Here is a 17,700-nt window from a genome sequence, read left to right as displayed (position 1 = left end):
TTTCCATATTATTTGAAGAGAAGAATTAATTTAGATTATATTTAGATAATATTTGAACAGACATACTTAACATCCTGCTTTAGGGCTAAGTAAATGATTTTAGACACAAAGAAAGAGCTCAATGAATGGGAAAAATAATCATGATTGACTCCAGCAATGAAAAAATAATCATCTATGTTCATGTAAAGTATCACTTATTAGTGTTGGGCAGGGTAAACTAAAGAGAAGAAATTTGGGGGAGGTAGAGGACGGCATAAACAGCTTGGTATCGAAATAAATCTTGTCCTGTCAAAGCGCCTGAAAGTGGCCACCTGTTTACAACATCGTGGGCTCCACTACCTCAGGGGTAAAGTCTGGATTTCCAGTGGTGAGACTTGACACAATCCAGATGTAACCGGCTCCTATTAGACCCAACGACCGAGCTTCCTCCAGGATATATCTGTCAGGGAGAGCAGACAGATTTACAGCTGAAATCTGGCAGCATGTGACAAAGAAATACAAACACCACAGCAGAAAATGAAAGACACTCACACTGCCTCATCCTTGGAGCAGTACAGCAGTATAACAGGACTCTGTATCCTCTTGAGGGCAATGTGTGATTTTGAGTTGGGGTCACCATCTACAGCATCTAGTGTCACAACACTCTGCAGGTCCCAGCGCACAAAGCTGTAACAATGAAATAATACAGATGCTTAATCTGGTTAGCAACCATGAAGAAATATTAACGATCAGATATCACACAGCGCATTCCTGAAAAATGTGATGGTATTTCTGGCTGCAGAATCCAATTAAGTCTTCAACTTGTGTTGAACAGTTAGTAAATAAATATGATAGAGAGATAAATGAAAATGATCACAAAACTACTTTCAAACCGTTTCCTACTTTTCTATTTAAGCTAGCACATGAAAAACATGAGTTATGTAAACTAAACTAAATACTTAAAGTTATGAAGGGATTGAGTGGAACATGAAGTCTTTCAATGTCTTTCAAAATCTCAACGTCACATGGATTAATTAAACACATTCACTTAAAAAGTATTTCATTAAATTTTTGATGATTGTAATTTATAACTAATATAATCAAAATTAGATTAATCAGAAAATAAAAATATTGCATAGAAATGAATAAAAATAAGGATGTTTAATACAGAAAATACAACGCACTGAAACATATTTACAGCTTGGATTCTGAGCCCCTCTACTGTGCCTCCAAAATGTAGGACATTAAATTAAAAATAATGGCAAAATTTAGTTTCAGCTAAATAGAGGACATTGGACCATTGTGTCCAGTCTTTTTGGCCTTTTTGGCCCTATGCCTCTGCAGTCTAAACACAAGACAGGCAGCAGTTCTAGTTCATGACCTGGACATCTGGAGGCTCATCTTTTGATTCTCCCCCAGACTGCTACCCCAAGGTTTTACTTTACAGTCCTATCAAGTCTGTAATTATTTGGTTTAATTTCAACCACACTTTTCCCTTTCACTTAAAACTAGTGTATGTAACTTTTAGAAAAGAAAAATATAGATATATATTTTTAAATATTTGCTGAAACTGTCACTCTGTCGTGACAGTACGGTATGAAAAAAATTGAGCTCTTCTGCCTTCTCCAAGAGCTAACTACAAACAACCAATTAGAGCCATGAGCAGGTTTTAGCTCCATCAATCACAACCTCATGTGGTGCTGCTCATCCTCCCATCCCTCTTGCTCTCTGCTACGCTGCAGCTTCTTCCTCGTTACAGAGCCAGTTGTTAGCATGGCCACTGATGACGGTGGATTTTCTTGTTACAGTAAATTGTTTCTTCACCATTACTACACTGAACAGTGAGTATATGAGGATGATTGACAGCACTAAGACCCTCCTCCTGGCTTTGATTGGTTGTTTTTGGTTGATTTTTGGTGTATTTGATGTATTTCAGCAATAGTAGATCAGGGAGGAGGAGGAGAACATTGATCTTTTTACAACATAGAGGCAGTTTTAACAAACATGTAAAAAACATTTTTTTGCAAAAGTTATATACAGCAGCTTTGTCTTTCAAATAAAATGAAGATGCAACACTCTGAAAGCAGCCAACTTCTTTAATAAGAACTTCTTGTGGCTTACCTTCCTTGTGGTGGGTGTCAGTGACTGTCTTTTATTTTTCCAGTTGAAAAAATAAAAGAAATCCATTTTTGATGATATTCTAACTTACTACAATAAGTTATATTGTGATATATTGTGTAGGGTTGGATTTTATGACATCTTCTGTGATGAAATATAAAGATAACCCCAATCAAAAGCTTGTCAAAAACCTCATTTATATTTCTTTCTGGGTGAAAACAAATATGTGGAACAGCACTTATGATCATGCCAACAACACAGGATTTTCAGAGTGTGAGAGAGGGCTTCAGGGTGTATTTGTACCTGTGATCCACAGTCACTTTCAGAGTGCTGATGAAGTCCTGAAAGCCGGGGAACTTGGATGTTACTATAGAAAAAACATGCCAGTCATACTCCTCCATGATTGCAAGCATGAGAAGAGCCTCCTGCTGCAAGGCTGCGCCAAACTGGAAGAAAGTGGACTTCTCGTCCTGAAAAGACACAGCGGAGAAGTCAAAAATCAGATTTTTCTTTGCAATCAGGCAGACTATGAGAAGAGCTGAGAAGGGAGAATGAATAAGAGGAGGGAGGAATGGGAAAGAAGGGTAAAGATACAGAAAGAGTGAGAGATTCAGGCGACAAATGAGACAGCGCTGCAAGAGAGTGACTGTTGGCAACAAGAAGAACCGTAATGGTCGGTGATAACGGCCTCATAACTCACAGGCTTAATACACTTCAGCACTCAGCAGACTTAACAAACAGCCACAGATTATCTGAAAAAGTAATTGATCCCAAGACTAATGTCATGCCAACTGACACCTAATGTGGTGGTATACTGTTAACTCGAATAAGAAAAAAAAGTACTAAAATTATCATGACTGTGGCATAAAATTGTGAACAATATGGATTCAGTTAATATCGCCCTTGTGAAATTACAGAACATTCTCTTTTAAACTGTTCAAAATTTCATAGCATTAATTCACAATGCCCTCCTCGATTAAATCATTTAGTCTCAGCAATGAGAGAAAAGTGAAGACGAGTGTGAAAGGAAGAGGCAGCAGTGAGGACCACCAAAACCAAAGCACCTATTAAAATGGCTAAAACCTGAAGTGAGTGTGAAATAAGTTGCTAATGATTGCAGGATGTGTGTTAAGTGTCATCTGAGCCTCCCCAAGACACAACAAAAAGCACCACAGTCTGACAAAGACAAAGACTAGTGAGGAGAGAGGGAGAAGCAGAACGAGCGGAGGGGCAGAATGGGAAGGAAAATAACAGTTCCATCTATTAGACTAAGGCTAACATATATGCTGCAGGGAGAAAAGGAGCCTTTGGAGAAAAGAACAAACAAACTTAAAATACAGTGTGCTTTATAAATTTCTTATGTTTTTTCTTTTTATTACAACGAAATGTTTTAGATCATCAGACCCATTTTAAAATTAGGGAAAGACAATCTAAGAGTAAATATAAAAAAACCCATTTTCAATTGTTAATCTCATTAGGGAAGCAGTCACTGAAAACTCCTAACAGCATTATAGTTTAGTCATGGACCACAGACATGCCGTCTGCTGTCAGAGAACTGCTTATGGAGGAGTGTAATTATGAGTTTTAATCATGAGCAGCACCAGGAACACGTGTTAAGTTTTGAACAGGATGGCTGTGATTTAGCAGCGCTGCTATCAGCTCGTCTCTCTGAAGAACGGACAGCAATAAGGAAGAGAGAAACGGTGCAGCACTGCTCAGCATTCTGTCGGCACTCACAGTGTGAAACACCGGAAATACATAGTATTAGTGTCGTGTGATGTACATTTTATTTGGGGCTTTTTTGTTGTTATTATTATTATTTTTCATAAAGTTCATGTGTAGATATTGGTTTATATCGTTTGACTGCAATACCTAAATCCAAAAAGTTGCACGTTTAAAACGATGAAGTGCAAGAATGTAATTATATTTACAGCAAAATAATCAGCTGATCTTAGTCTTTATCTTTATGTTTGGGGCAGCAAAAAAAAATTCTACGATACAAAATGAATGTGGTGTTCTTAGTTTGTGTGTATAGTCTTTGTCTTTGGATTTTTTTTCTCTTCTTCCTAATGCCATACATTTTTGATACTGTTAATTTATTTCAGATCATCAGACCAATACCATCTACCACTAAATTGGAAAATTGGAATTTGCTAAATTGGAAAACATCATTTCTGTGTGACAGCAAGCATGATCCCGTTGCACTTTGGGGCTGATTTTACTGGCATTTGAAGCTCACCAGAGTTTGCTTTAACCAAAAAGAGACCTATGATGCAGAAACTTAATAGTTTCCGTTCTGCAACATTTTCTTCAAATTCATTCTGACTTAAATTGACAACCCTGATTTGAAGCCTTGTCCTTCTTTTCTCTTGATAGTAAAATAAGCCTCAAACATAAAATATGCCAATCAAACTAAAATAAGTAGATGAGTGAAAAAATGCCATCATCTACTGTGATACTGCCAGAATTTTAAAACAACCATGACACACTATTTTTTTTGTCATAGCCAGTTTTGCATAAGGCTACTTAGAGAACCCACTGTGTTCTACTGAATTTAATGGTCTATGTGTGCATTTTAGATGACTACAGGTTATTCTGCACTTGTGAATTTTTTGTCAGAACTTAATGTTTTGTCCTTTTGTCAAAAAAATTACTCAAATCCAACCGACACAAACTAAATCTGACCATTCAGAGATTTAACTTCTCTGCTGAAAAAAAGAAAGTGGCAAAGAGGAAATTACATTTCAAAACGTCCCCGTTCCATCAGTCTGTAGCTGCGGGTGTTTGTGTGCTTGTATACTTTTTGTGGATTTTGATAGAAATGTTCCTCGGAGAACCAACAAGAACTATGACACACCTGACGGGTTATAGGGAACAACCGATAAGGAAATAAATGACAAATAGCCAGTATATTGTGATTTATTTAAACAAAAAACAGACCAACAAAACACGTCTAAATGATGTAAAAAATAATGATGCTTATTGGATGAATAAACAGCTATTTCTTTACTTCATCTACTTTTTCCCAGAACCTAAAATGTAATGACATTTACACTAAAAGCTTTATTATTGACTTGATTTGGCCCATAATTTGTCCATCAGTTAAACAAGGGAAAAACCTGCAATCTATTTACAAAGTATGGCATTTGTAATTTGGAAAGTGTTTCTGTGAATCCACAGGATGCAGCTAAAGGAGCTCACAAAGAAAATTAAACTTTTCATCCAGAACTGAAAAAAGCTAAACCAATCCATCAGAGAGATAGAGAGAACATTAGCTGTGGGCAAAACAACCGTCTGCTGAAATGAGGAAATGTACTGAGGAAATGTACTAATAAGTGTGTGCAGAAATGGCTGTTTGTCTTGCTTGCCTGATTTGGCCCTGCAATGGACCGGTGAAGTGTCTGGCCCAACATAAAATCCAGAACATGATTGAACTGGTAAAGAGAACAGATAGGGACAAGATTGATTTTGGATTTGATGTATGTATGGCTACTTAAAGAGATTGCAAACTTCACACATAAACAACAACAAAAACTCTTAACAGGGTTTCCAGCCACCAACTTCAAGCTGTGAGAGACCAGCTTTATATGCATATTTAAATAAGCTCATGCTCAGTAGGTGGAAGTGCAAAAACAATACAGTGACAAAAAACTTAACTTGAGGACCTGCATAAAAATTATTTTCCTCACAGAACTGCAGAGGTGCAACATACAACCATGAAATAAACGCACAGACCTGTAAAAACACTAAGGTGCCATCTGTGTGCAGCAAAATGAAAAACAATCTTATAGTCAGAATTTAATGATTCAGATGGATTAAAAAAATGTGTAAACCAAATCCATATCACAGGCAGCACATCTGACTCCCCTTCAAATCAAAATTAGTAATTTAAATGGACTGGTTTCACGCCATTGACCAGGATTTTAAAGATAGTCCATATTTTTTTCAATAAGGTTGATTTTCAGGATATTCATAGTCTACTAGATTGTTTGCCAGCTTTGTTCATTCTGTTCCCATCGATAACGTCCTAGAATAATTCTGACTGGATATTCCAACACTCCTCCTATTAGAAATGTTATTTCAATCTGGAGAGACTCCGACGGAGAAAAACAGCAATTAAAAGGGCTTACTGACATGAATGAATTAAAGTTCTTTGGCGCTCGGACCCCGGCGGAAGACATTATGCTGTGAAATGCAATGAGTTTGGATGAGCATTTCTGATGCAGGGAGTGCTCATCCAAACTAAAGGGGGAAGAGATGTGCGTACACTGGTGGAGGTACATTGGTGGTGGAGGTCGGAGAAGGATGGAGGCCTGGTGAACCAAGAGTATGGAGGTGGAGAAGTGGAGGAGGTGGGTTGAGCACGGCTGGAGAGTGGATGCTGCCATGGATGAAGGTCCTTATAAGCGGGAGCTTGATCAGAGTAAGGTAAAGATGGGGCATGGGCCGATGCTGATAGGCTGATGGCAGATGATGCAGCGACTGGATGATGCAGGTGTGGTTGAAGAATCACCAGTTTGAATTTACGCTAAGGCTTCATTTCAACTGAATTCCTGGCACTGTTCAGGTTTTTAGGAATTTCAGAGGGCTTAATGTGGGACCTTTCCAGACTCTTAACCCGTTTAATCCCACCAGCAACATTTGTTGCCAGACATTTCTTTTTAATTCTGCAAGCTCTAAAAAAATTGTTTTGACTTTTGGCAGCCAATTGAAGCTTTTTAAATCAAATAATAGAGTGTCTACTCTAAGCAGTATCAATTTCATGTATCTAGTTTGAAAGGCCACATGACCTGACCTCTTTACTTCCTGCCTGTGACCCTGGAGGTAAATGTACATGTACAAGAGGAAGTTAGTAAAATATTTAAATAAACAAATATAAATAAAATATTTTGAACATGTGTTCTTTCAAGTGTCTTCTACTGATATATAAAGAAAATTGCATCCCTTCATTCATCTTCTGATCATAAGAAGAGCAAATGTAAGCATGGCAACAATTGTTTCCGCTAGCATAATAGATAGACAGCACCGTGCTGTGTCCATAATTTTGCTGTGTATTCCATATGCCTTGTTGTTCCCACACAGCTTAAAACTATCAGATATTTTAGATCTTCTAGACCTGAAGGAACATTAAAATGATGTCTTCTACATCACATTCGCTCCCACAGCTGAACCCCTCCCCCTTCTCACCCCCCAAAAGGCCACAAAGTGTGGCCTATGCACTGAATGACCACTGCAAGATGACACCACGTCTGAAACTACTTTAGGACACAATCAAGGTGTAGCTCTTGGTCTGGTAGAACAGGGAGAATGTCCTCCCAGAAGCATATTTGCTCATACCAACATCGTCACCTGACTTTGCCTCATTGATGACATAACTAAATGAGGTCAAAGGTCAATCGGCACATTGAAACAATGACATCTGCTGGATGTGGTATTGAATCTTTATGCATCTGAAATATTTCTGAACACTCTTGTAACCATTCTTTGTTATAATGTCATGATTTTTCTATATGTATGAATAGGCCAGATTTGTGTAATTCAGACTATGCAGTTTCCCAGCGGCAACAATTGTTGCCGAGTATAAAACCTACATTTTCACTAACATAACCAACACAAAATGGAATAATTCATAAATATCACGTTAGGGAGGTCCAAGGATTGAAATGCATGCACTTATTTAGCAGAAAAACGGGTTAATACGGCTCTGTCCTTCAAACAACCTGTTTGATGTGTGTTTGGGATCAGTACCTGAGCTTCACTCACCCTGCTATTGATGATTTTTGGTGAATTAACAAAAGATTGAAGAAGTCCGCCAGACTTATAATTTAATCCAATTTGTGGATTGCATCAGTGTAGCTGGCAGTCAAACAGACCCTTAGGATGATACTGCCGCCATAATATTCACCTTAAAAGCAGGAACAGTTGTGTACAGCAATCCAGTGATAAATGACATACATAAACATTCAAATACTGAAAAGGAGTGGTAACTGGAGTGTTGCACTGGTGAGCTAATCACACAAATGCGTGACAGCTGAAGTGAGGCTAAGGGACACTAACAATGAAGTGAATAAATACCCAGTAACTTAAAGAAAATTACAAAAAAATAATCAAGATATCAAACAATTGTAAAAAAAGATACTCAAAGACAAAACAGGAAGTCAGTGCTACACTGAGCTCAACTGAAGATTTAACCGTGGTCTTTAAAGGAAATCAGGGGCAAAACACTATAACTCTAAACAACAACGTCAACCGACTAAAAAAGAACTGACAGTAAACCTAACCACAACTTGATCAGAATCATGAAGAACTGTATTGCTGTATCACATCAACGCACAAGCCCAATGTCAAAGGATCTTGATCCCCATCATCTTCCTGCAGACCTTTTCTAGACCAAGCAGTTCAAACCTTGACTTTTAGACCATAAAACCTTTTCCAGTAAGAATTTCAGTTGTCCATGTGGGCAGCTGCAAATTCAGTCAATCCTGAAGCAGGTAGTTTTATATGGGGCTGCTTTTTTGTTGCCACTGTCATAGTCCATGTTGACATTAATAGTCTCATTGTGGACAATACTGCTGGTGCTCCAGCACCAAATATTCTCTATTTAAAAAGCCATTGAGCCTTGGTTGGTCCTGGGTTGTTCCTGAATCTCATAGTCAATCTCTATTTATCTCTGTTTATCTTTGGATCTTTTGTTCAAACTTGGAAACTGTTGGGTTTTCAAACAGGACAATCAGCCAAAGAAATTTCTCAAATCTTATTTAATGGTCCTTTCAATCAACCTGATTAAAAGCCAGTGGAAGTCAACTAACTTAAAGTGACTCCATAAATTCTGGAAGAGTGGTCAAATATCTAGCTACATTTATTCACAAACTTTTTAATGGCTACAGTAAGCATGTGGTGGACAGACATCTCATTAAATATTAGTAGTGGTTAATAATTTAAGTTGTATGTTGCATAATCACTCAATCCTGGGAAAAACATGATTTAAAATCAGTAAATTCATATATGTATTCCTGTGATGACTGCAGGTAAAATTCTTACTGTGGCTTTATCTCAACATTGTTTCTCACACATTTTAATTTAAAATACAATCCTGAGAATCAGTGGGCTAAGAGTACATGAAGAATTTCTAATGAAGAAGATTAAAGACTTTGAGTGAAAAAAACTCCTGCTAGTGAAGATGTTAACTGATCAAGGACAAAAAAAAAGATGACACAGACCAATGTCTTCTCTTCTAATCAAACATCAATTGGCTGGAATTTGTAAAACATCCAATCCAGGAACCATATTTATTTTCCTTGCTGCTGGTTGGCTATACTCTCAATACAGAAAATAAGACTGTATATATTAGCTTCTGCAGTTATCATAACACTGTTTCTACTGTGTGCATTAATGTGTCCATAACCCCCACAGACACCTGGAGTCCAATGTATTTCCACCTTCCAAACGACATACCTAGAGATTTACTGATGAGTCTGTGCATTAATTATACAAATACAGTAAACCTATGTACATTTTCGTGATCCTCAGGTTGCACAAACACAGCACATGCGCAAACACAAAGGGCCCTACAATATAGCTTCTCACATGAGCCAGCAAATCTCTGAATAATTCATCAGCCAAACCACAACAGTATCTCACTTGTTCTCTTTCTACCCCACTCACCAAAAACATTGTTTTTCATGTCAAATTTCATTTTTGTTTGCAGCAATCAGATTATAAAAATATTAAAGTGTGGTGAAAGATGTAGAGGATAATCAGGGACTACTTACACATGTTTGAGCGCCGGTGCAGCAAAGAGTCACAAGACAATAAGAAGTAGAGCCTTTATGTGGTGACAGTAGATGAGGCAGGACCATCAGCTGATATGGTGAAATGACTGATGAATGGGACAAGGAGTAAATGACTTACTAAGAGGGACAAAGAGGAGCTTGCATGCAAATGATTAGACCAGCATGGGATATGGAGGATGATGATGATGAGGACAGCAATGTGCTATATTAATATTTAATGGAGTCGGTCAGATAGGATGGAGTAGCTACATTAAATGGGTCTGACACCGTATGGCCCCAAGTTGATGCTGAGTACCATTCCACTTAGGATTGCACAAAGTAAAGACAAACTTGCATGGCAAGTTCTGCGTCAACAAAATAGTGCCCACAGCTGAATCCAGGCTCCCTTTCAGTGAACTGCATGGTATGTCAGAGGTGCATATTTAGTGGTTCTCAATATCCTCTACCCAAAATGATAAAATGACCAATGCCAAAGGTGAGAGACTAGTTTTGGGAGTTCTTCTGTTTAGACATCTAAACCAGCTCAACAAACTTAGAATTTTATTGAAAAGTCAATTTATTTCAGAAACTGTATCACTAAGTGAAACACATTATGTAGATGAATTACACACAGATGGATGTTTGAAAACTTTTATTTCTGTTAATTATGGTGATTTTTTACTTTCAGTCAATGAAAACATGTTACTTAAAATTTTAATATTAAATCACAAAGTTTTACAAAGTCTTTGAATTTGAAAGTTCCCCAATTTTCAGCTTTTTCAACAGTATATCAAATTCCAGTCAGGACTCTAGAAAGTCCGCAGTGTACCATTAATTTTACCAACTGACATGCTAACTAGAGTATCTTGTTGCACGCATTTGTTTTAGGCAGCACTACATTCAAAAACGTAAACAAAATATGAAGACAATTACCCCTGTTATAGCCAAAAATTAAGTGATCCAAAACAAAATTGTTCATACATGCATTGTATGAACAATACAACATACAGTAACCATTAAAAAGAAATTGACGTTAACAAAACTTTCTTCATGGTCTTTTAGCAGTACTTTCAATTCACCAAGTGTCATTTGTTCTGCCAATTTATACTCTTGCTGAAGTTTGTACAGACATGGGGACTTTTCACAAAAAAGTTGACACAGCTAAGAATCATTCAACCTAGTTTTTTCTCCTGAATAGTATGCAATCTTTAAGCATATTTGGGAAAAAGGACTGTACTTTAGTCATGTCTCATCCAAGCAAAACCAATATTAATTGGCTGAAATATAAGCATAAAATAATAAAATCCATCTTGAACTCTGGGATGCAGCTGTCTCATTAACAATGAAGGGGGAGAAAGGTGAAAATCTCTACTGGGCATTTTAAAATTAACATTTAATCCAGACTCTCTTTTTGAAAAATTAAAAAGACAGTGTCTAATGGAGAATATGCTCGTGAAGTTTTTAAGGGTTTTTGTAGACTACTTCATTACAGTTACCATTAAAAAAGCAGTGATGTTGCAATGTTCTGGCTGGTACAGTGAGGCTATCGCCTGATTGGAGTGTAGCCAGTGCTAAATTATGTTTATTCTTCAAATGTCAACATGGCTATTGTTATAGAAGCTACTGCTGAATGCAAAACAGAAACTGAAAGACAAACTGAACTAGAAAATTCCTGAAGAAATTTAACCGGGGCCTGCCAAAGTGTGCCGGTCGGTTTGGACACAGCGTTCTGATGCTAAAAATTAGCATCAATGCTAAGCTTAGCTAAAAAATTACAAAGTAGCATGTGGAGAATCACAAGAATGTTGACTAACATGGACCTGCAACATTCGGTATGTTAAAATTAAGCTAAAATTAGTCAAAATGCTAATGTTAGCATGAATGCTGTGAGTAGCATGTGGGTATCACTAGCATGCTGTCTTACATTCACTTCCTCCATTGAGTATACTAAACATAGCTAATGTATAAGAAATAGCTAAAATGCTTATGTTAGGGAAAAGGCTCATAGTGGGAGGAAGTGAAATGCTAATATTTGTGTTAATGTTACTAACCTGAGAGGTAAAGATAATACAGTCTAATATTATTGCACCGCCATGGGCGGTGCACTAACCTGAGAGGAATATTGAGGCTTTTATTTTGAATTTTTCAGTAAGCTTCATTTTAAATGGCAACACTAATCCCATGTATAACTGTGGTTGGGGTAAATCAGTTATATAATGGCCAAAACATTCTGCCATGTCTGTAGTTCTAACATTCTGCTTAGCCTCCTTCTGCAGTCAGTCAGAGTTCCACCATCGTTGTAGTTTTTTAACTGCCAGCTCAGCCTTCCTCTGTAGTAACAGAGTTATAAAATTATTAAACCAAAATTATTTCTTTGTAGCTCTTCTCCAAGCAGACAACATTTCTTGTCACATTTTACAACAGCAGCAGCAGCAAATGCCTGTAAGTTACATTTAATTTTACTTTTAAGACATTTTTTAAGTCAAGTATGATTCAAAATTTTAAGCCTGATAGAAAAAATCCCCTACTTAAATTAATGGTTTTAATATACCATTGTCAATCTAAACTTAATATTTAACTATTAAAATCCCTGTTTTAATTCCTAACCTCCTGAAATATACACTTCCAACGTCCGTCATGATTAATCATTTGCCTCGAATAATTAAGTGACACAGTTGCAAAGGGTTAATAGTTTGAGTCATGCAGAACTGACCTGACCGTTTCCATAGCAACGATCAGGAGCAAGACATTCCCCCAGAACTACAGTGAGCTCATTGTAGCTATGACCTCTTCTATGACATAGATCTATGTCATAGATCAAAGAACATCTGGGGTTATGAATGCTTCCATCTCAAAACATCAGGTAATATACAAGCAGCTCTTTGACCCTTAGCACTGTGTTTTGCAGGGATTTTTAGTATGGAAGAGGTCATAGCCACCTTTTTTTTCCCCCTGACTTTTGGCGCTGGATATTTGATTACTACAGGATTGAGGAAAGTTTTTAACAAATTACTTCCTGGTATCAAATTTGAAATGAGTAGCTCTCAGGACGAGTGCACTGAATACGACGTTATTGATGCATATCTTTTCAATCCTTCTCCGGCTGGGGAAAGTTGCTCTGAGAAAAAACATAGCTCTCAGGATGAGTGCACTGTCTCTGAGTACGACATTATCGATGCTTATCTTTTCAATCCTTCTCCGGCTGGGAAGCAAATTTCTCTGGCCAGGGAAAACGCCGGGGAAGTTTGCTGTGAGTTTTCAGAAGACAATACCCTTGAAGAGACTGCTGTAGGAGGGAACGATTTCTCCAATCTTTCTAAAAAACAAACTTCCTCAGCTGGGGCAGTTTGCTGTGACTTATCAGGCCATTGTGTGAGTTTACAGACACTTCAGTCTGAAAATTCAACTTCTGCTTTGACGAAAAAGACATTAGAAGACAATACCCACTTAGAGACTGCCCTCATAGGGAACGATTTTTCAAATTTTTCCAAAGAACAATTTCTTTGGAAAATTGTTCTTCCAAAGAAGAACAATTCTTCTTTGGAAGAAGAATTGACAGTAAAGTCAAACTTCTCCAGCTGGGGAAGTTTGCGATAAAAAGGAGACAGTTGAGTCTAAAAACTCAACTTCTCCTCTGACAAAAGCGGCATTAGAAGACTGGACCCATCAAGACAGATCTGTCCTAGGGAACGATTTCGCCAATCTTCCAAAAGAGCAAACGTCCCCAGCTGCGAACGTTTGCTCTGAAAAGAAGACAGTTGAGTCTAAAAACTCAACTTCTGCTCTGACGAAAGCGGCATTAGAAGACCGGACCCATGAAAAGAGATCTGTCCGAGGGGACGATTTCACCAAACTTTGCGAATCTCCCAAGGTCCAAAGATCACCAATCTTACCCGGCTGCAACATTTGCAATGAAGAGCAAAGACGTCGCTCTGAAATGAGCAAACGTTCGTATGAGGGGCCGTTTAGGACAAAATTTACGTTTTGTCTCTCACACACTACCAAAAACTCTTGCATACTCCAAAAAAGTAGCCACGCACACTCCAAAAAATTACGTTTTGTCTCTCACACACTACCAAAAACTCTCGCATACTCCAAAAAAATAGCCTCGCACACTCCAAAAAATTACGTTTTGTCTCTCACACACTACCAAAAACTCACGCATACTCCAAAAAAATAGCCTCGCATACTCAAAAAAATTACGTTTTGTCTCTCACACACTACCAAAAACTCTCGCATACTCAAAAAAATTACATTTTGTCTCTCACACACTACCAAAAACTCTCGCATACTCAAAAAAATAGCCACGCACACTCAAAAATTACTCACGCACATTCAAAAAATACTCAAATTGCGTATACACACACTACTAAAATGTCACACACACACACACAAACGTTAACTTTCTCGCTCACATACACTACTATCAGCTCGCTCACATACACTGTACTAACAGCTCGCTCACATACACTGTACTAACAGCTCGCACATTCACAAACATTAACTTTCTCGCTCACATACACTGCTAACAGCTCGCACACACACAGACGTTTATCTCTCACATACACAAGACTAAAGTTGAACACACACACAGTACTAAGACTCGTTTTATGTATGTGTGAGAGCGAGACTTTTTATGAATGTGTGAGAGCGACACTCTTTATGAATGTGTGAGAGCGAGACTCTTTTTGAATGTGTGAGAGCGACACTCTTTTTGAATGTGTGAGAGTTGTCACGGAAGAGGCGGGGCATAATTTTTGGATCAAACTGCGCATGCGTAGATCCTAAACTATGTTTCGATTGTTGACTCACTGTATGTTCTATTACTTAGTATATTTGTGCTTTTAAATATATATAGAACGTTTAACTTTCTTGTAGATTAAATGTGCTATAGAAATAAATGAATCTGATTGATTGATTAAAAATAGCAAAATTGCTGTAGTACAATCTGTCCACTGGGTGCCAGATTGTAGCACTGCAGGCAGTCGTTGAATCGTTTAATGCGCCTGTCAAAGTGCTGGTTGCCTCCGGAGAAGATAGAATGGTGTTTAAAATGGCAGCTGCCTGACCAATTCTCTCTCGTTTCGAATTAGAGTTAGCCATGTTCGGTATAGCAAACTCTTTCTTCTTCGGCACTAGTTGGCGCCGGTTAATAATTCCTGTAATACTGGCACCCAGTGGACAGATTGTACTACAGCAATTTTGCTATTTTTAATCAATCAATCAGATTCATTTATTTCTATAGCACATTTAATCTACAAGAAAGTTAAACGTTCTATATATATTTAAAAGCACAAATATACTAAGTAATAGAACATACAGTGAGTCAACAATCGAAACTTATAGTTTAGGATCTACGCATGCGCAGTTTGATCCAAAAATTATGCCCCGCCTCTTCCGTGACAACTCTCACACATTCAAAAAGAGTGTCGCTCTCACACATTCAAAAAGAGTCTCGCTCTCACACATTCAAAAAGAGTCTCGCTCTCACACATTCATAAAGAGTGTCGCTCTCACACATTCATAAAAAGTCTCGCTCTCACACATACATAAAACGAGTCTTAGTACTGTGTGTGTGTTCAACTTTAGTCTTGTGTATGTGAGAGATAAACGTCTGTGTGTGTGCGAGCTGTTAGCAGTGTATGTGAGCGAGAAAGTTAACGTCTGTGTGTGTGCGAGCTGTTAGCAGTGTATGTGAGCGAGAAAGTTAACGTTTGTGTGTATGTGCGCGAGCTGGTAGTAGTGTATGTGAGCGAGAAAGTTAACGTTTGTGAATGTGCGAGCTGTTAGTACAGTGTATGTGAGCGAGCTGATAGTAGTGTATGTGAGCGAGAAAGTTAACGTTTGTGTGTGTGTGTGTGACATTTTAGTAGTGTGTGTATACGCAATTTGAGTATTTTTTGAATGTGCGTGAGTAATTTTTGAGTGTGCGTGGCTATTTTTTTGAGTATGCGTGAGTTTTTGGTAGTGTGTGAGAGACAAAATGTAATTTTTTTGAGTATGCGAGAGTTTTTGGTAGTGTGTGAGAGACAAAACGTAATTTTTTTGAGTATGCGAGGCTATTTTTTTGGAGTATGCGTGAGTTTTTGGTAGTGTGTGAGAGACAAAACGTAATTTTTTGGAGTGTGCGTGGCTACTTTTTTGGAGTATGCGAGAGTTTTTGGTAGTGTGTGAGAGACAAAACGTAAATTTTGTCCTAAACGGCCCCTCATACGTTCGCGCAGACGTCACGCTAAAAATTTTTGTTGTACCTTATTTTGACTGACACATGTTACATCTGTCACGCTCCTCCTGATTTTTAGTATGGCAGAAATCTTAGTCAGCGAAAACGGCATTAGGAGACAGAAGAGACCACTGTCCCAGGTAATGATTTTTCCAGTATTATTGGAATATTAATATTCTAACATTAAAAAATATTTTGGGGTCAAAATGGCACTTTGTCTCTCACTCTAGCGGCGTGTCAGTTAGTGTCAGTTACACTCTTAATTTTACAAAAAATCTAAAACTTTGGGTCGCTTAGAGACAAGATGTGGACAAACCATAATTTGTATCGATGTGCTGTCTTCACTTTACAAGACATCACAGACGTATCTACAAAATGAAATTTGAATGGCATTTCTACGTGAATTCATGACGACACAGAAAAATCCTCAAAAATAAAGTTTTGGGGGGTCGTTTGTCGCTTTTTTCTTTGCCATGGGAACTACAAATCCCATTAAAGTAATAGCTCCAATGCCGGGATCGAGCATTGGAGCTCGTTTTGACACCACATTTGTGGGTGGGCACGCAGCGGTACGAGCAGCATCAACAGTCATGAAAGAAAAAGTTCTAATAATAATAAAGAGACATTCTATTGGGTGTAGAACAATAGGTGCTGCCATGCAATGCATGGAGGCAGTGACTGACTGCTCTCCCTATGCATTGCTATGGGCAGGCCCCAATAAAGTAGATGGTCAGAACTAATTTCACTTCTGTATCTTTTCACAGCATTAGAAAAAAGAAAAAAACATGATATTATCCACATTAACTTTTAAGTGTTATCTGCTTCTCTTGTCAATGTAACTAAGTCTAATTAAAAATAGCAGGTTAGTGTTTTAAGGAATGAAATGGGAGCAGGTACAAAACATGGGTCAGTAAAGTCAAACTGCACTATAACAGAAACATTGATAACAAGGCACCTTTCATACAGCAACCTTATTTTCCGTGAATCCTTAGCAGCTCTTGTGCAGAGCCAAGCACTAACAAACAGCTCGAAATCCCACAGCTAGCAAAGAATTAGTTCATGAGATCCTCTCGTAAATAAACATCTAGGGGAGGTGGGAGGGTTTTTCCTCCAATCTCCTCGTGTATTCAACATGAGGAGATTCTTGTCACTTGACCAATCTCACTTCCACTCAGAGTTTTTTTTTTTTTTTTGCTGTTGTTGCAAAACATAATAAGGCATTCAAAGTAAAACACCATGCCCTGTTTTAACCTCACACTTTCACTTTATGGTAATTGAAGCTCATTTAAAATGAGGGCAAATACTGGTTTTATGAGCACATGTTAACATCAAACATGAACTCTATAAAAGCACTGAACACAGCAGAGTTTGCAGACTTCTATGATGGAGATACAACATAAAGCATCTGCCAAGCACTTTTTGAACACAAAGGCTGTACCCTCAGTAGCCAAGGACCGGCGGTCCCTTAAGCACTGAAAGCTCTTCAGTTTTTCAACACACAGACCAGACCAACAAAATGTTTTACAAGATTGACAGAAAACGGTGCATGGCGCTTGCAGACATTATTTCCCAATTCTTACAGACTACTTTAGTATTCAACATGGGGTG

The 17,700-nt window shown here is 38.0% G+C and overlaps 1 protein-coding gene across 1 annotated transcript in view; it reads right to left on the bottom strand.

The window, feature by feature from the left end:
* The window catches only part of grin2ab (glutamate receptor, ionotropic, N-methyl D-aspartate 2A, b), a 152,647-nt gene that overhangs the window by 39,888 nt on the left and 95,059 nt on the right, over positions 1 to 17,700 (bottom strand). Inside the window, exons 5-7 of the mRNA XM_032562573.1 lie at positions 2,401 to 2,567; positions 532 to 666; positions 340 to 439 (exon numbers count right to left, since the gene is read on the bottom strand). Of these exons, the coding sequence (XP_032418464.1) occupies positions 340 to 439; positions 532 to 666; positions 2,401 to 2,567 (402 nt within the window). The remainder of the gene's footprint in view (positions 1 to 339; positions 440 to 531; positions 667 to 2,400; positions 2,568 to 17,700) is intronic.

Source organism: Xiphophorus hellerii, chromosome 5 (assembly GCF_003331165.1).
Source record: "Xiphophorus hellerii strain 12219 chromosome 5, Xiphophorus_hellerii-4.1, whole genome shotgun sequence".
Lineage (NCBI taxonomy): Eukaryota > Metazoa > Chordata > Actinopteri > Cyprinodontiformes > Poeciliidae > Xiphophorus > Xiphophorus hellerii.
This window is presented reverse-complemented; position numbering and strand designations above follow the sequence as displayed.